General features: G+C 37.4%; 1 protein-coding gene across 1 annotated transcript in view; it reads left to right on the top strand.

Moving 5' to 3' along the window:
- The window catches only part of UBE2N (ubiquitin conjugating enzyme E2 N), a 35,233-nt gene extending 19,323 nt beyond the window's left edge, over window positions 1-15,910 (top strand). The window contains exons 2-4 of the mRNA XM_045830612.1: window positions 13,920-14,166; window positions 14,354-14,494; window positions 15,184-15,910. Of these exons, the coding sequence (XP_045686568.1) occupies window positions 13,920-14,166; window positions 14,354-14,494; window positions 15,184-15,224 (429 nt within the window). The 3' untranslated portion in view covers window positions 15,225-15,910. The remainder of the gene's footprint in view (window positions 1-13,919; window positions 14,167-14,353; window positions 14,495-15,183) is intronic.
- The last annotated feature ends 4,049 nt before the right edge of the window (window positions 15,911-19,959 follow it).

Raw genomic sequence — 19,959 nt, 5'->3', positions numbered from 1 at the left:
TATTCTTTTAAGTGTATTGTTGCATGTTTCATAGAGTGGATGAATGTGACCCAATATATTATTGTACACAGATGTTCTTTCATATAATATGTCTCCCTCAGTATGCATATTTGTGTCTCTTTCAGTTATACAGGCATACCTTATTTTATTGTGTTTTGCTTTATTGCACTTACAAAACACAGATGTTGTGTTTCATAAATTGAAGGCAAGAAGAGATTACAACTTGCTTTTTTTTAAAGATTTTATTTATACATTTTTAGAAGAGAGGAAGGGGAGGAAAAAGAGAGAAACAGCAATGTGTGGTTGCCTCTCACATGACCCCCACCGGGGGTCTGGCCTGCAACCCAGGCATGTGCCCTGGACTGGGAATCAAACCGGTGGCTACTCGATTCGTAGGTTGGCACTCAACCACTGAGCCACACTAGCCAGGGCACAACCTGCTTTTTTATGAGACTCAGTTCGTTGCTGCGGTCTGGAACTGAAGCCCAATATCTGCAAGGTTACCTGTCTTAACACTGAGTTGTCAGGGTCATTTCCTGCTCTGGTTCAGTAGCACAGGACAAAATAATTATCTGAAATTGTAGAAGTATAAAAAATATGCTGAGTTATATACTCCAGCTGGATCTCTTAAGATTATTTAACTTTCAAAACCTATCAATATTCAATGAAATATTAAAATTTCTAATCTTGTGTTAATTTGGTTTCTTAGACCATATCATTTCAAATTCTTCTGAAAACCTTGAAGTAAAGGACTGAATTTTAATGTGCTAACTATTCAGTATTGAGCAAATGATTATTATTAAAATAGAGCAAATGACTGTCATCATCAAAGCTGCTAATGGGCCAAAGAAACCTAAGCCTGCTATCTCAGATACTTAGTTTTTGGTCCATTAAGTGTACAACCTGTAGGGAAGGTATCAAAGGCAAGGCTTTTTAACAAAACTAAGAAATAGTTTGTGAAGATTGGGTTTGGAATTTTAAAAAGTCCTATTTCCCTGCATACTGCCATTTACAGCCACCATCTGGCTCCTTAAGGCCTTGGACCCAACCTTTTTGGAAGTTCTTGGAGTTACATCTGTTCATTCAGCTGGTATGGCATGTAAGACACTGTGGTGCTCAGCATTGGGGCTGCAAACATTAGACCTGGACCTCGATGTATAGGAATTAGTATAGCTGGGGAGACGGTGGGGTAGCAAAGTGTGTAAGAGATCTACAGAAGGTATACCCTTACTTTCCAACAATGTTAATAGCATTTAGCCAGTCGCTTTTACCCTTTTACCTAACAGTTGGCTTTCAAAATGGTAGAAATGCTGCTTTGTGGGTAAAATATTATTGTATGGCTTAAATGGCCTAGGTCTTCTAATTCTCAAGAGCAAAAGGATTTGGGGAGCACAGAATCTGGGGCTGGGTTCTCTAGGCTTGACTTCTAGCTCAGCCAAACACTAGCTTGGACATCCTCACTTGACTTTCTTGCTTCTTTTTATCTGCTTAATATGCTAATCTAGCTCTAAGGTGGCTGGGAGGTTTAGGGTGCAGAGAATAGGTTTTATCCTAATACTGAACCATATTTAGTATTTAATTTCACAAAGATGCTGCTTCACCATAATCTTGAAAAGAATTAATGTCTTTCCAGTATGTGAAAACTATATGTTTATGTACTATTCCCACAAAATAGGTAACATTAAACAACCTTCTGAAGTGCATAGATTCTTAAAGCACAGTGAATGCCCGTTTATCAACCCTGGGTAGGAGAATGGGATGCTTGGGGTAAACATATATCGATTTTTTAAAGAGTTATATATAATCAATTTTCCATGAGTTAGACGATAATAAAGTTGATTCTTATAGCTGCTAGACTGGTTTTATTCTGTAGTCCAGAGTAGTTAGGATTTTGCACTGTGCAGCTTTAGGGGGTGTGATTCATACAGACCAATGTGAATGGTCCTCTCTTGGTTGGAGCTGTCCAGTATGGCAGACTTGTCAAAGGAAGCCTGTTTTGGAGGAGAGAGAAACCCTGGTATCTGATTGCTTCCCAGTTACTCTTAGTATGCAGAATGTGAAAAAATGAATCCTTCCTTCCTGGTGGTTTGGGTTTTGGACAAAATTATGTAATGGCACAATTAGTTTGTAAATCAGGAACAACTGTAACTTGTTTTTATTTGCTTCATTGAAAATTTCAACTTAAGCATAGGCCTTTCCTATTTGTGGAGTCCTCAGGCATTTAGCACTTAACTTTGTTATGATTACCACATTTAAAACCTGAAATTATTAGTGATCAAGGAAAAGGACTGAGGAAGTAATACATGGTAACTGTAAAAGTGTAGCCACTAGCTTGTAGGCCAGGAAAAGTACCTGCTTATGCTATATGGCTTGCAAAGCATATTGATCCATTTACCTATAAAACAACCAGGAAAGAGAGTGCAATGACAAAGTAAGTGAAAAATATGTAAACATGTTAAACTTTTTAAGGGCTTTTGTCTTTGTCAGAACAAAACATAAACATACTAGAATGTTAACTAGATTTTGATTATTAGTAGTATTGCTCATTTAAAGTAGATTATATACTATAATCAGCAGGTGAGAAAAGAAAAACCTAGGAACAATGCAGGTACCATTAGCAAAAATTTCTTTCTTACTTAGATATTGCGCCTTGGCATAGATGTTGGGGGTACAGTCTGTAATATTCTCTCTCTGCTCAACAAGGAAGGTGAAATATTGAACAGTAATCAAGTTAAAAGAGTATAACAAAAGGGCACCTTCCAGTAGAAATAAACATAGCAGTAAGGTTTAACTCATTTCAGTGATAAAACCTTCAGTCACTTTTAGTGCTAGAGAGGACCTTTGAAATGTTCAAGGTCCTCTAAATTTTAGAGGGCTGGAGAGGTAAATCAATTTGTATGGTTGCATAACAAATTGGTACAACTAGAATAGGAGTTAAATTCAGACGTTCTAGCTCTGACTGTTTTCCCTAGTAGGTACACCCAGTTGAAGTTAGTTCTCTAAGGTAAAATTAGTCCCCTCTTTCAAGGCTTTTACTAGGTAGAAGTTCTTTGATAAAGAGGTTAGCTGGCATTAGTGTTCTCCTTTGATCCCATTTAATCACAGAAGGATATTTAGCTTCTTAATCTCATCTTACACATACTATTAACTCTGTTTCTTCACTCCCATATCTGGTTTAGACTTTGTGTTTTTAGCAAGCAGTGGAAGCCAACTTTGTGAGTAGAAATATTGAGTTTTTAGGTACCTCATACAATCTTGAGCACCAAAGAAAGAGGCAGCCAGGAATAAGGCTCAGAATCACATCATACTGGAGACTTACTGCTGGAATTGTGTGCAATGCACCCTGCAGTGTGATTACTGATGCCGAGTACAGGACGCTCCACTAGAACCTCTTCTGTTGCTGTCTAAGGTAACTACTGCTGTTCTCTCCAGCATGGATTCTTTTGTAGTTAGCTTCTGATGCACAGGTTTTGCCTGAGCCTAGATCTCACAAACTTAGCTACAAGAGAGTTAGGATAAAAGACTAAAGCTTCTAGTGAGGGAGGTGGGAAACCATAAAGGTTGAAGGGAGGGATGTTACTCCCAAACAAGGGTGTTCTAGCTGTAGGTTGGTCAAAAGAAATGTTCTCTTTAAACTTCATTTTGCCTTATGTTCTCTGTGACCATAGATAAGTTCTCCTGTTTTCTGCAGCAGTTACTTCGAATTCTCACATTCTCCTAAGTTCCCAACTCCAATAGTTATATTAAGGAGAGAGAGGGAAGATAACAAATGGGGGAATTTTTACCATTGCTTAACAGTGGACAGATTTATAAGACAGATGACTGAAATTACACATAGGGCCTTAAAATGAGTTATCAACTTTAAATAACCAGTTAAAAATTTTAAGAAAGAAAGAATCCCACAACCTAGATTATTTGTAATTTAAAAGCTGATTTTTTAAAAGTACAAATTCACTGGTTTTTGCAAATGTATCACTTAAAATTTTAGTGTACACCACACAAAAAAGGGCATTTGAAAAATGACTCTAATTTTCAATCAGGATGAATACAGAAGACCTTTTTTTCTCCCACCTGCTAAGTAACACACTTCCTCCCAGAATCTAACATATGCCAGTTCTTTAAAAATACTTTTTGGTGGGTTGTTAACAGTGCCATAATGCCCTTTACATGGGCAGCACTGTCAAAAGTGTTACTAAGCTAGGCCCCCTCTTCATTCAGAGTTCTAAGACATTCTTCAAATCACTAAAGGCTTATTTTTACTTTTTTGAGCTGATGTTAAGGAAAATCCAGGCTATGAAGGGTTATATCATCTATCAAATCAGAAACGAAGAGAAAATGGAGAAGCTTAGCTTCCATGAGTCTACCTATTACAGTACTGGGTATTCAAAAGACATTCTTTACCAGGAATTTCATGAATGTGTTATGAAGGAGTAGTTGGCACTGTCTTTAACTGTGATTCCAATATTTAGAAATCTTTGAAAAAACAAGAACAAAAGATGGAGACGTAAAGTTCTTAACTTTCCAGAAAACTTTTAAAATATCTTTAGAAATAAAGAACATAATATACCATCAATTTAGTGTTATTCATATAGTGCATCCTAAAAAAACCCTGTGCATCCCTAACTCATACGCTGTCCCTCCTCTAAGACCTTGACATACTCATTCTAAATCATACCTTTCAAAAACTGACTTTTATGTATACTTTATACTCACAGTGAAGTAAGTTCCTGGGGCAGGGGATTTTGTTTCACTCTTCCTTTGAGTTACGTAATACCACAATGCCATATACAAAATAAATAATTAATAGATTATTCCAGGTCACAATGGTATATACCAATATTCAGTCAAAGGAGATTTTAAAAAAAATTTTCACTTACCTTAATAAGACTGTACTTCTTCAGTTGCAGTCCCAAAAGAAAAGGGGATGGAAGGAGTGACATTATGGCTTAAATTAATTGACCTCTTTCGTGAAACACTTCATCATGTTTAATGTAGGACTGAAAATAGCTCTTTCTTAACTTCCATGCTATTTACTGTCCTTCTAGACATTTAACATTTACTGTCTTTTTGTTAATTGTCTCTTTATAGCCCATTGAGATTAAGAAAACAAGTTCTGAAGCCAGACTGAATAGGGTCCAATAGCCTGAATTTCAGTTTTGGCTCTACAACTTTTGAGCTTTGGTTATACTCTTAAGTGGTTATTCCTACTTCCTCATTTGTAAAATGGGTGTGAGGATTAAATGAGTTAATGATACATGCAGAGCACTTAAGTCAGTATTTGGCATTGTTTTTATTGTTACTTGAGCTTTTCTTGATTTTCTGCATACCTGGGAATAGTGCTTTGATAACTGCATAGAGCCCCTGATTTAAAGGAATTTACAAACTAGGGGTAGGAGGGGGAAGGAAAAAACTACATATAATATAACGTGATGTGTTTAGTGGGGCAGAAGAATTGGGGACTGGTAGAAAAGGAAATGAAGGAATCCATCCTAACTTTTCCTTGTTAAAGGCACAGTTTGTTAGGATTTTCAGATTTTTGTCCACTGTCAGTGATTGAAATAATCTAAATGCCATTCCCGGGGTGGAAGTTAACCAACTAACAATACAGCAGGTATAGTGATCCTCACCAGCTCTGTGTAGTACCTAAGCATGCATGCATTTATTCATTAAACAAGCATTTATTTAGTACTCAGCACCACCATATGCTAGCTGGAGTTCTCATCTTTAAATTGTTTAGGGTCTGACAAGTAAACCAACAATTACTGTGCTAGTTATAGTAGGAGGAGTGGTGGTAATGCACAATGTGGAAGTACAGGGGAGACTCTTCCAGACTAATTCAGATCTGAGAAACAACTTGGTTAGATACTCTTAGCCTTTCAGAAATCCCTCTCTGACTTCTAGGTTTCTGTTCTCTTCACTGAATTTCACAGGAGTATTGATCTAGTCTTGGGGTGAGGGGAAGAATTAGAATTTAAGAGATTTCTAGCCCAAGTCATTCTACCCCATCTCTTGGAATACAGAGTACTTTCCTGTTACTCATTGACTCGACTGGAAATAAAGCATTTCAACAAACAGATACCTTGATCTAAAATCTTTTAAGATTGAGACTTTGAAACAGGTTCCTCCCTTTTTTTCCCTCTGAATCTGCCTACCACTTAAAAAATCAGGTTTGAGTATGTGGGAAGGAGAAAAAAAGAAAAAAGAAAGTTTGCCTTGAGAAATATTATTCTTACCTGATTGTAGGATAAGCAGTTTTTTAAAAGTTAGTGAATTAGGGTAAAATAACATTAGCATCAGCTTTTCATTTACAAAGGAAATGGGGTTGAAATAAGATGATGACTTAATGTCCACTAGGGGGTAGTGTGGACCGTAAAAATTAAAATTATTCCTCAATGATTAAGCCTTATTTTATAATACAGTTGCCTTATTTGAATTAATTTTTGTCTATACAGTTTTCTTGAATGCTACAAATCATTTTCAAATACAGTCTTATGACTATAATAAACAAAAACACATACATCCGTGTTACCGTGATTCAGGTGTTCCGACACGACTTTTTGAGTAGAATTTTTTTGAGGGGAAAAAAATGATACTAAAGTTTCTCTGCCAAATTTTACTCACTGTGTATGAAATAAGTTAAATTACTCTTAATGACCTGTAAGTAATATCATTGTAACAGGATTGTTTTGTGTTTTAACTGTCCTGTATAGTAACTAGCCCTGTGTGACTCTTGAGCAGTTGAAATGTGGTTAGGTCCAATTGATAGGCTGTAAGTATAAATTACTGTATTTTGCCATGTATAGTGTGCTCCTGTGTATAATGTGTACCCATATTTTTGTGCACATTGTACATGGGATTATTATACCCATGGTATGTAATCATTATACGTGGCAAAATATACACACTGAATTTTGAAGATTTAGTATGAAAAGGGATTGTAAAATACATAATTCATAATTTTTATATTGATTACATATTGAAATGATATTATCTTGAATTACCTGTTCCTTTTTACTTTTTAATGGGGCTTGCATTATATTTTGTGTTAGACAGCAGTGCTATAGGCTCTAGAGGAAAACATTTATTTAATTGACCATTTTTATCACAGTGTACCTCTAGGTGGCCTTACAATTTATAAGTAAGTAGTATAGTTAGGAAATTGAACACAACTTTGGCTCTGTTTTTAATCCCAACTAGAATACATACAGTCAGTTCTATAATGAGGCATAATCTGCTCCTAAAATTAACTGTTAAGCAGAATCGTGTGGTAAAAACCACAGGGCTAAAATGTTAGGGGCATGGCACTCAAAAACATTGGTAACATTTTTTAAATGCTCACTCACATACACAGGATGAACTTTTAGATGCCCTTAAGTAGTTTACAGTTGTGTATATAATGAAAAACTGACTTTTGTTTTATTTGTAAATCCTCCAAAGGATCCCCTGTTTGTTAATATTTTAAAATCAGTTAAAAGATGTAGCCACAGCCCTGGCCAGTGTGACTCAGTTGGAGCTTCATCTCATAATCCAAAAGTTTGCAGGTTCAATTCCCAGGGCATATGCCTAAGTTGGGGATTCTCTCCCTGGTTGGCTGGTAGGAGAGGTAACTGATCAATGTTTCTTTAACACTGATGTTTCTCACTCTTTGTCTCTTCCTCCCTGCTTTTGAAAATCAATAAGCATGTCCTCTGGTGAGGATAAAAAAAGATATAGTGACAGAGGTTGGAGTAGACAGAGTGGGCATCATTGAAGCATTTCTCAATTATAGAAGACTTTTGTGATAACAAAATTAATAGTTATAAATAGTTATTTATAGCTATAAAATTAATAGTTAACTATTGATTAATAGTTATTGAGTATAGTAAATAGCTCTTGGGCGGGATGAACTAAAAGATCTATAATTGGTATTATTAATCATACAATGTAGTTTTGTTCCTCAAAATATTCTAAATGGAGAAAAACCTAATTGCTCTACAGATGATGTGTTGGGTATAGATAGTTACAAACTGGACCAGCTTTTCCTATGCACAAATTACCACTCTTTTCCTAAGACTACTGCTTAATTTATTATCTAAAATTTTACTATACAATTCAGTGTTTCCCCAACCTTTTTGGCACCAGGGACCGGTATTGTGGAAGATAATTTTACCACAGACTGGGGTAGGGGGGCATGGTTTGGGGACGACTCAAGCGCATGACATTCCAGCTCTCCTGTGTGTGCCCGGTTCCTAACAGGCCTGAACTGGTACTGCTCTCCAGCCTGGGAACCCCTGCTCACAATTCAGTCATTACTTTACAGAATGTATAAGACTTCCAGTTACTTCATAGTTAACACACACCAGGGACCGGTATTGTGGAAGATAATTTTACCACAGACTGGGGTAGGGGGGCATGGTTTGGGGACGACTCAAGCGCATGACATTCCAGCTCTCCTGTGTGTGCCCGGTTCCTAACAGGCCTGAACTGGTACTGCTATCCAGCCTGGGAACCCCTGCTCGTAATTCAGTCATTACTTTACAGAATGTATAAGACTTCCAGTTACTTCATAGTTAACACAGATTGTGTGTGTGTGTGTGTGTGTGTGTGTGTGTGTGTGTGTTTAAATAAACAACAAATTTATTTTGTTACAGGTCTGGTGGCTGGAAGTCTGAGATCTTGGTGCTATCATGGTTGGATGAGGGCCTTCTTCTGGGTCACAGATTTCTCATTGTATCTTCTTGTGGCAGAAAGAGTCACAAATTGTTAATAAACTTAAAAATGGGAAAAGTCTTAGTTAATGGAGTGTAGCTGACAGGATGTCCAGTGTTATAGGATATTGTGGTATAATTCTGGGATTTGCTGTTTGAGTCACAATAAATCTATTGATAATCATATTACTTTGATGTTTTATTTCTTTTTAAAGTATTTGTAGCATGAACTGTTGTACACACCTTCTGCAAGATGAGTTTCCTTGAAACTTAATCTTGTTGCAGCTTAAATCCGTACTCTATGTACTTCTTTTTTACTTCTTAGTGACTGATTTCCTCAACATAGTCTGTGGTGCATTTTGTTCTGCATGGCTTACTCTCACTACTACCTGGGATTCGGTCCTAGGATTGCTTTTAAACAAGTAGGATCACAAAATGCACCTAAGGGTTATTCTGTTTTCATTAAAAACAAACACTGTTACTTAATAAATTTTGAGATTTATTATTGTGCTTGGTTCTTAAACTGCATTCTTTTTTAGTTACTTGTATATGACTAGGGCTTTCTTGTGTGATCCATTTGTCAAGTCCCTTTACAGTGTTATCTCATTTGCTCTCTGCTGCGTGAAGAAGCTGAGGCTCAGCAATGTAAATTACTTGCTCAAAAATATAGTTAAGCAAGCAATGCAATGGGAATTTGAATTAGTTACTTCTAGACTCGAAGAAATCACACTGTACTTCACTGCCTTTCTACCAAAGAGTAGTATAAAACTAGAAGGTGTTTGTTTCATAGTTAACCTCATGTGAATAGTAGCAGGAAGGATTTTATTTCCTATCTAGTTTTTGTCTTTTTACAGGAAAATCTACACCAACTTCTGTGAGTGAGACTTGTCCATTTGGTGTGGATTTTATTCATTTTTTCCCCTCCAATAATTTATGCTTTGGGTTTGTTTGGAAAATCAGTGCCATCTAGTCAGATAATATGCACAGAATATTTTTGATACAATATTCATTGTATCAAAATCCATTAGAATTTGGGCCCTGGCTGGCGTAGCTCAGTGGATTGAGCGCGGGCTGGGAACCAAAGTGGTCCCAGGTTCGATTCTCAGCCAGGGTACATTCCTGGGTTGCAGGCCATGACCCCCAGCAACTGCACATAGATCTCTCTCCCTCCCTCCCTCCCTTCCCTCTCTAAAAATAAATAAATAAAATCTTTTTAAAAATCCATTAGAATTTGAGAGCATATCCGACTATTTCAGAAAGTCTTTCACACCTTAAAGCTTATTCTAGAATGTGTTCTGATGAAATCTTATAGTGTGTTGGCCAAAAAGTTCATTTACTTTTTTCTATACCATGGCTCTAGTAGTGCTTAGTTGTCTTTAATTCACTAGAAACAGTTGTGTTAGTGTGTCACAATTGTATTGTGACAGCCGTCATAATCATCTTGCATTTTAAAAAGTTATCAAAATTGGTGGATTTTTTGGCAGCCATTTTAATATTGAAGATGGAAGAACCTATGCAACATTTTTGGTGTATTATGCTTTATTATTTCAGGAAAGGTAAAAATGCAGCTGAAACACAAAGATTTGTGCAGTGTATGGAGAAGGTGCTGTGACTGACTGAACGTGTCAAAAGTGGTTTGCAGAGTTTCTCGGTACTGTTGACAATTTGGCCAAATGATTCTTTGCTGTGGGGTTGTCTTAGGCATTGAAAGATGTTTAGCAGCACCGCTGGCTTCTACCCACTATAAGCCAATAGCAGGAGATAGCCAAAATACTCAGAATATCCAAATCAATTAAGTTACTGGTGAAAATGAAAAATGTGGTCTTTATCTTATGGAAAAAACCATACAGACCTTTTGGCCAACCCAATAATTTGATCAGGCCACATGATATATTTAATATGTACATTTTTTAAGAGTGCGAACTGAAGATGAGGAAACTAATGCTGTATCTCTCTGACAGTATACTGAGTGAGAGTGATTTTGAAGCTATTTTGGGATATGATCTTGGAGGCCCTTCTGGCAGCTTTTTATAGCTTTGAGTATTGCTGCGACTATTTTGTGTAATCAGGGAGTGGTGTTTTCGGGGCTCTTGGACCTCAGCTTTATCTTTTTTCCAGTTGTCTTCTTTATGGCTTTCTAAAAATACGGTGACCTGGAGCTAAACAAAAGGAGGATTGAGGTGGGGAGACCTCTTCAAAATTCAAGGAATTTTAGCATCCAGTTCTTTTATCATTCTTGTACTCCTGCTGTTCATCCTTAATATCTTTACTTTTTTCCTAAAAAATGAAGACCAGCTTCTTTTGTTCTAGTTATATATTGGAGGACTTCCTGAAATGGGAGAGCTTCATTATTACTTTTTGAGATTTTTAATGCTCTAAAAATGTTTTACTTTGAACCTAAAGGACATTTTTGCTGAAAGTAGTTTACAGCATTTTAGTTTTCATTTGCCCTTGCTTTGCCACAATTAAAATAAAATCTAGTCTTGAATTAAAGCGCTAAAGGCATTACTTTAAGTGGTTATGGATTTAACTCATTTTGAGGAAGGAGTTAGTTTTGTGTCTGTATCTTATGACTTATTACAGTGTGTGACTGCTGACAGAATAATATGATGTAAGGTGCATAATTTTTTTAGGGGAAAGCGGTGTGAATACAGTATTCTCATTCATTGTTTTTCAAAGCTTAATTATAGCAGTGTTCAAAATGTTTTTGGAAACATTTATACTTTGCCTATTCAAAATGTTGGAAATATGTTGCTAATATAAACAACACAGATACCATTGTCAGTTTGCATATTAAATATTAACACGAGTAGAAATAATTTATAAGTAGAAGTTAGATTATTTGGTCCCACACCTGAAATGATTCTTTTGTTTTTTTTGCTATGAAGTGCACATCCTACTTTGAATAACACTGCTTTAATATTGAAGGTGAGATTCTGAGTTTATTCCTTTTTCTGTATAATACCATACATATTTATAATTCAGCAAGTATTATTGAACATCTATGATGCTGGGCACTCTTTCAAATACTGAGGATATAGCAATAAATAAAACAGACACAAATCTCTCCTTTTATGGTACTTCCATCCTGATATAAATGATATATGTAAAGTATTCGAGTGCTGTGGGGAGGATAGGGAGGGTATGGGATAGGGTAATACAGGGTTTGCAGTTTTAATTACAGAGACTTCACGAGAAAACAGATTTGAATGAAGATCTTAGGAGCTGAGGAAGTGAGCCATATAGAAATTTTGGGAAGAACAGGTGAGAAAGGCCCTGGAAGAGGAGTGTGCCTAGCAGGTTGAAGAACTACAAAGAAGCTAGTCTGACTGGAACAAAGCAGGTGGGGTGGGGAAAGCATAGCTGAAGATGGATGAGTAAGAGATGGGTGGAGTGAAAGAATCTTATAAAGCCTCTTTTGAGGGGGCTGTGGAATACAGACCAGAGAGGGAGCCAGGGAGCAAGGTCAGAATCAGGGAACAAGTTAGGAGGCTACAGCAGCATGCCAGGGGAGAGCTGGTGGTAGCTTGGATCAGATGTGTAGCAGTGGAATGGTAAGAAACAGTCCAATCATGGGTAGATTTCAAAGTTAAACTAACAAAATTTGCTGATTGGATTAGATGTGTGGGGTATGAAGGACAATGTGGATCATTTGGAAGGATGGGTTTAAGGTTGACTGTCATGAGGAAGGCTTTTGGGGTTAGGAACAGGCTTCAGGTAGACAGTCATGCCAAGTTTGGGATGTTTATTAGACATTCAAGAGGAACTGTCATCAAGCAGGTGGTTATGGATAGAAGGGGCACAAAATGAGGGTAGGATCTGTGTAGGATATGATTTTGGAGAGAATTCAGCAGGTACAAGAGTGTGTTCAGTATTTAAATTCATTGTGCTAGATGAGATCACTATGGAAATGTGTGGACAAAAGCCCCAAAACAGATCCTTGGCACACTTCAATGTTGGACTTAAGCTTTGGGGTATTGGGGAGATTAGGGAGGAACCAGCTAGGAGGTTGCTACCAGACAGAGCCTGGAGAGTGTGGCTACAGGAAAGAGGAGGGCAGACCAGCTGAGTAAGATGTGCATTTAGGTCAAGTAAGATGAAGATTAAACATTGGCCATTTGGTTTAACCACGTGGGAATCATTGGTGACCTGACCAAGCAGGCTAGTGGCTAAGCCTGATTGGAGAATTGTATTCAAGATAGGAGAGAAGGAGAGAGATCGGAGAGAAGTATATATATACAGATAACTTTCAAAGAGGAGCAAAGCCATGGGGCAGTAGCTGGTGGGGGGGGGGGGTCAGATCAAGGTCAGATTCTTCTCTTATTGGGAGAAATTACATCAAGTTTGTACAGTTTGGGGAAAGATCTAGTAAAGGGGGAAAAACTGATGATTCAGGAGAAGAAAGAGATGCTAGAGCAATGTCCATGAGTAGGTGAGGAGGAGTTAAGATCTAGTGCTCAAGGGGAGAGTTTGGCTTAGCCCATAGTGACAGCCATTTCATCCATAGTGACAGGAGGAAAGGCAGAGCACAGATGTGGGTAGGTGTACAAATGTTGCAGTGGGAACTTCAGGAAGTTGTTTTTTTTGGTTTCTTATGAAATATTGAAAGCAAAATCATCTGCCAAAAGTGAGGAATGAAGGTAATGTTGGGAGTTTGAAGAGAGAGGAGGAAGAATGTTAGGTTTTTAGAAGAGAAGGAGAAAAATGGAAAAGAGAACTAATATGATAGTTGGGGAACAATAAGGGTCCCTTTATGTTTCATTGTCAGTCTTAGCAACTTTATTGGCATGGTTGTATGTATTTCTGTAGACCTGATTAGGAGGGGCTGTTTTCAATGGCTTTAAAACTAAGTTTCCTTTTTTAACAGCTGGGGTTTGAGGGCAAGTTGCCTTAGCTGTGTGTAGTAATCCTAGTGCCCTGCCCTCCCCTCCCCTCTTTTCTTCCTTAGTATAAAATCAGTTTCTTTAGCCTAATTTATCATCAATGTATTTGTGGACATCTTAGCTGGAATGTGTGTCACCAGTATATGCTTGCAGTTGCATTAAGCCGACTGTGATCATTTAAATGGACTTTTCTTTGAACTTTGTGTTTCATAAGCTATATTAAACACCCATCAAGGGATTGGAGAGGTTCAGTTGTGTTCAGTTTTAAAAAATGAACTTTATAATTTTTATTTAGGTGTTCAGCGAAATGACATTTGTTTTACAGATGTGTTATGTTTTTCTGTTGTAGGAAACCCAGCGTTTGCTGGCAGAACCGGTTCCCGGCATTAAAGCAGAACCAGATGAGAGTAACGCCCGTTATTTTCATGTGGTCATTGCTGGCCCCCAGGATTCCCCCTTTGAGGGAGGGACTTTTAAACTTGAACTATTTCTTCCAGAAGAATACCCGATGGCAGCACCTAAAGTACGTTTCATGACCAAAATTTATCATCCTAATGTAGACAAGTTGGGAAGAATATGTTTAGATATTTTGAAAGGTAAGTGTTACCTTTATCATTATGTGCTATTAAGATTTCTTCATTTACTCTTAAGCATTCCATATTGAGAATCTGTACATTGCAATCTTGCCTTATCTAAAGACCATAGAGGTCTGTGGGAGGGAAATGTAGCAGTTCTGGGGCAGTTTTTTCATGTTTGATCATTCTGGGCCTGTTGCCTTCATAGATAAGTGGTCTCCAGCACTGCAGATCCGCACAGTTCTGCTATCGATCCAGGCTTTGTTAAGTGCTCCCAATCCAGACGATCCGTTAGCAAATGATGTAGCGGAGCAGTGGAAGACCAATGAAGCCCAAGCCATAGAAACAGGTATTTAGTATTCATTCTCTCTTACACCACTTCCACTTCTCAAAACAAGTTTCTACTACTTCTTAAGAGACTTCTTTTAGAGTCTTAAACAAGGGAAGAAAAACTGTATTAAAAGGAATAAACAGATCCTAGTTATAGTATGTAAATGAATCTCTCTTAAACAAAAGATCTTCATACCCTGTTTTCTGACCTACTCAGAACCCTCAAATTTAAGTCAACATGTAATTGGTAGATCTTGTACTTTTGTGTAACCACACCCAATGTTACAAATACTGTTATGTCGACCATTCATCTAGCAAATACATAAAGATAATGGAAAACTACCCGATTTTGCAGTCCATTTGATTAAATTATACCAGTATATACAGCTGTGTAGAGTTTGAAATTAATAAGCTGCTTCTACAGATTATAACAATTAGTGGGGGGCATTATGTCATTATATCTAGAAATGAAGGTGACAAAAAGAGACAGTTCTTTTCCTTCTGTTGAATGTTGTAGAACTCCTGGTAATTAGACATATAAACAGTCTTTACCCTGATCCAGATTGTGGAAAATGGCATGAATTTAAGAGATTACAGCATGACATTTTCCTAACTAACTTTATACTGTTCACCTCCTTTTTATAGAGCTTGGAAAGTAATGTATTGAACTAAGTAAAATAATAATTGCATGTTTGTTTTTGTCCGCAGCTAGAGCATGGACTAGGCTATATGCCATGAATAATATTTAAATCGATCTGATCATCAAGTGTGCATCACTTCTCCTGTTCTGCCAAGACTTCTTCCTTTTTTGTTTGCATTTAATGGACACAGTCTTAGAAACATTACAGAATAAAAGCCCAACATCTTCAGTCCTTTGGTGATTAAATGCATATTAGCAAATCTATGTCTTGTCCTGATTCACTGTTACAAAGCATGAGCAGAGGCTAGAAGTATCATCTGGATTGTTGCGAAACGTTTAAAAGCAGTGGTCCCTCTGCTTTTATTCATTTCCCCCATCATGATTTAAGTATAAAGCACTGTGAATGAAGGTAGTAGTCAGGGTTAGCTGCAGGGGAATGGGTGTTTTTCTTTATTTTATTTTTTTTTAGGGGGGGAGGTAGTTTTAATTTTATGGGCTCCTTTCCCCCTTTTTATGGTGATTTAATTGCATTGGTTAAAAGCAGCTAACCAGTTCTTTAGAATACGCTCTCTAGCCAAGTCTAACTTTATTTAGACGCTGTAGATGGACAAGCTTGATTATTTGAACCAAAATGGGAACATTAAATAAATATTGCGGCCCTCACTAATAACATTGTGACTTTGCTGTCAAATGTAGAATCCTCCCTTCAAGAAAAAGCTTGTGACCATTTTGTATGGCTTGTCTGAAAACTTCTGTAAATGCTATGTTTTAGTAAAATATTTTTTTGTTATTCTACTTCGCCTTTGTACAGTTTATTTTACTGTGTTTATTTCATTTTCCCAATGTGACAATCGTATTTAAAAATTAAAACTGATGGAACATTCTGTTTTGGTCTTCACCATCTGACAAGTCGAATGGCAAGAGATGGATTGTGCCAGTTTATTTTCACTGATGCAAATTTGTATTAAGATATCACTGAATGGAGTATTTTTAAGCTGGCCCTGAGCGTGCTTAAAGCATCCATATCTAACATTTTATTTTACCTCCTAGAAATTTGAAATAAATGTTTGTGTTGTCTGATTAGCTAGATGATCGTTGGTGTCTTGCCACAATGTTTGAAAATTACTGTACGTGAGAGTCCCAGCAAAGCCGCGGTGTGGCTGACTTTGTGCAGGACTGTCACATGTTGTGCCACATATGTGACCGGCATTTGAGTTATGACCCTTTTCTTCATTCTTGTCTGAAAACTTCATGTGACCACTGATGCGTGTTATTAGGAAACACCAGTCTGATAATCATCTGGGGTTTGCTGAGCCATTTTTGAGTCTTCCTCATAGACCCCATGAACAAATCTCAAACTACAGCTTGTGTAAGTGTCATCAGAAAGGCTTCTTCATTTGAGAGCATCAAATCCTCAATTACTTATTCTTTTTTTCATCCCTCTAGTATTTGCTGTGGGAGCTCCTTTTATTCTTTATTTTGATATTCAGTAACTTTTTTCTGTGTTAACAGTCCCCACCCCGTACCCCCAAGACTGTTCTTTCCCACTCTCCATATCTAATTCCTGATTGTTGTTATTTTTAAGTCATCAATGTAGCCAGTCTTAAGTATGTAAATGTTAACCTATGGGTTGGAACCCTTGTCTCTTGCAGTTTCAAGGTAACGGATATTGTAGCCCATACCTGAATTTCCCCCACTCTTAATCTCGTAACTTTTGGAGTTTCTTCAGAATGTGGTGTATTTTATTGTGCTCCTATGTAAGATGAAGAATTATCTATTAAAATTACATTTTCAACATACAAAAGTTTTTGATGACTGGTAACTGGTATCCTACCAAATCAATACATTGCTTGGAAACAAATATAAGTTTAATTCAGAATAAAATTGTTCATAATTGTAATATTGTAAATTAAAAAACTACTAACAGCAGTTGTCATTTATAACTATTCCTAAGCTTTTTAGAGAGTGTCCTACAACTAAGGAAACAATCTGATTCTGGGGTCAAATGGATCGCCTTTGTTTACTGCAGGTGACACTGCTCATGAACAGTTTCACAGCGATTTATAGTTACAGTATTACACATTTAAATCTATTGCACTATAAAATGTCTGAAATAGGACTGATATCTACTAAGTTTGAGATAGACGTACTGAAATGGAATAATTCAGTTTTCATTTCCATGAATTTCAGTTTTCATGAATTCTTAACTTCATGGCATCATGTTTTTTTTTTCTTTGTAATTTTGGTGAGTCCGCATTGATTGGTAAAACCTGCTTTCGGTAGCAGTGGATTGAAACAGGAGTCACAGTGTTCACTGAGCTTTCGTAGGGTGTAAGCGGCTCTGGGAGAGGCCAAGGCGGAGCTCGAAGCTGTGTCTGGCTTTGGGGCCTATTTTTATTGGCCCATATAGTGTGGTTGGTTAAATATTTTGAATTCAGTGCCAACATTTTTAAAAATCAGATTTACATGAAAATCCAGAATTTTGATAATATCTGAATATCTGGCAACATAGGACACGTGATTTGCCTTTGTGCATGGCGTCTTCTGGGAGGGGCTGAGTGGTAGTCCTCCATCCTTATCCAGTGACTTTCTGCCCTTTTCCCCAGCCCACCTGCTCCTTTATGTAGTTCTGTTCCCTTGTAAGCCTTTGAGTTTGTAATTCCTAAGCTTAAGGAAACTTAATTTATTTGACAAATAAAAGTATTTCATATGTGCTCAAGATCATACTGCTTGTTGGGGATGCTTAGGTGAATGAGACTGGCATAAGGCTTTTTATCCCTCATGGACTTCCTAATCTAATTACAGAGGGGGCATGGACAAGACAGCAGTAGTGACTCTGTCTTGGAGAAAGGAAGAAAGTACTTGGGAGGGGCTGGTCTTCTGGATTCCAGCCAGATGAATACCTCCGGGCAGGGAGAATAGCACGAGCAAAACTCTGTGAGCCAGGAAAAGAATCTGCATATATTAATAAGTGGCTTCTTGAGAATCAGCTCTGCCCATTCATGACTTTCTGAGATCCTGAGGTGTTGATACGGACTTTGTGTTACTTGATTTTTCAATTTTGTTGTAGTCTACTTTGGTGATTTGCTTCCACAGTAGTTCTCTTGGAGGCAGCACAGCAAGGTCTTGATCTGAAGTGTGTAGAACTTCATTCTTGCTCTAGATCAACAGCATACTTGAGTACAAAAATTTAGAAGGATTTAAAAATAAGATCAAATACAAATCAGCACAGAAACCACAGGTGCTTGCTTAGCACTGTTTAAAAGCCAGAACCTTGTAGTCTACAAGATATGGTAAACACAATTTTAGCTAAATGAAACTAAGTGGTGTCATGGAAACTATAGGGATTAGCTTAATTTTTCTATTTGATGGTCCAGGAATCTTTTGGCTACTCTAGCCACATTTGTTGGGGTAGCAAAGTTTAAAAAGACAGCCTTATGTAAAGAAGCTGCTCCCCCGGCCCCTGCCCAAAAGAATGCCATGATTATAGAGCAGCTAATTCATTGGTGTATTTAGGAAAAATGTAATACTTCATTGAAATAATGTATTTTGGGATCTGGGGCAACACTTCATTTAGCTATTTAGCATGCTGCTTAGTATAAGGAATTATTTTTTAAATGACTTGATCACAAAAGCAAAACATGTTGAATGTAATGATTTGAACTACAAAGAATAAATAATCTACCACCAAGACTGGTGATACTTTGTTTTTTTATCTATACCCGTGCACTAATTTCCATTTCATCATTGAGATTGGAATTTGGGAGGATTGGTTCCAAGAGTTGGCTTTGCTGTTGCTGTTAAACATTGGGCAAGTTCCCATTGGCTGCAAAACTGGGTGTTGGACTAAAGTTTTTCCTGCTGAGTGTAGAACTCAACATGTTTGGGTCCTCCCTCTGGCCCCCAGTTTTACATTGCCGCTCTTCAACTGATCTCATTTCATATGTGCCTGTGGCACTTCGAAGTGTGTAATGTAGACTTACTGCCAGTCGGACTCTCTATTGACTTGATGTGATTTTTCAGTTACTGGTTATGGAAGCATATAGTAATTGCCTGAATATTTAGACCTTGCTCATTGTCTCCAGTTGGAGCAACAACTGAAATACCATTATCTCTTTTTTTTAAGGTTTTACTTATTTTTTGGAGGTGGGGGAGAGGGAGAGATATCAGTACATCTATATGAGAGAGAAACCACTGGGGGACCTGACTGGAAGCCCAGGCACATGCCCTGACTGAGAATCGAACTGGAGACCCATGGTTTGCAGGCTGGCACTCAGCCTGCTGAGCCACGCCAGCCAGAGCTGAAGTCCCATTATCTTGTAAAAGTACATTTTATGGTATTTATTAGGAGCTTTTAAATTTTTTTCTGTTAATCATTCACATCCATGGGGCAAAATGTTTTAGAAATTGTAAGATTGATAACCTCATGTTCCTACCATTGTAGAATAAGTAGTGTATTTACTTTTACACACTCTTGATCCATTCTCACCCAACACATGACTCCTTTTGAAATTGTTCCATTATCTAGATTAGTAAATCCCAATAATTTAAATTTCATTATAACCCAGCCTAGCAAGTTCACAAAGTATTCTGGTTTATGTTCAACAGTAGACTACTTAAGACCAGTCCAAAGTGGCTTAGACAGGTTAGGTTGATGGCAATAGATCTGAACTTGGTGCTGTTTTCCTTCAGTTTTGACAAGAAAATCAGGAGTGAGTAACCAAGGGCAGTTGAATGTAAGCTGATTACATTCTTGCAATACATTTTTTCCTTCTAAAACGAAGTATTTTGGTCTTTGCAGGCCACGGATCTGTCTCCAGTAAGTTTCTCAAGTCTGCCACTGT

This window comes from Phyllostomus hastatus, unplaced genomic scaffold (genome assembly GCF_019186645.2).
Source record: "Phyllostomus hastatus isolate PE091 unplaced genomic scaffold, TTU_PhHast_1.1 phas_contig_152, whole genome shotgun sequence".
Classification (NCBI taxonomy): domain Eukaryota; kingdom Metazoa; phylum Chordata; class Mammalia; order Chiroptera; family Phyllostomidae; genus Phyllostomus; species Phyllostomus hastatus.
This window is presented reverse-complemented; position numbering and strand designations above follow the sequence as displayed.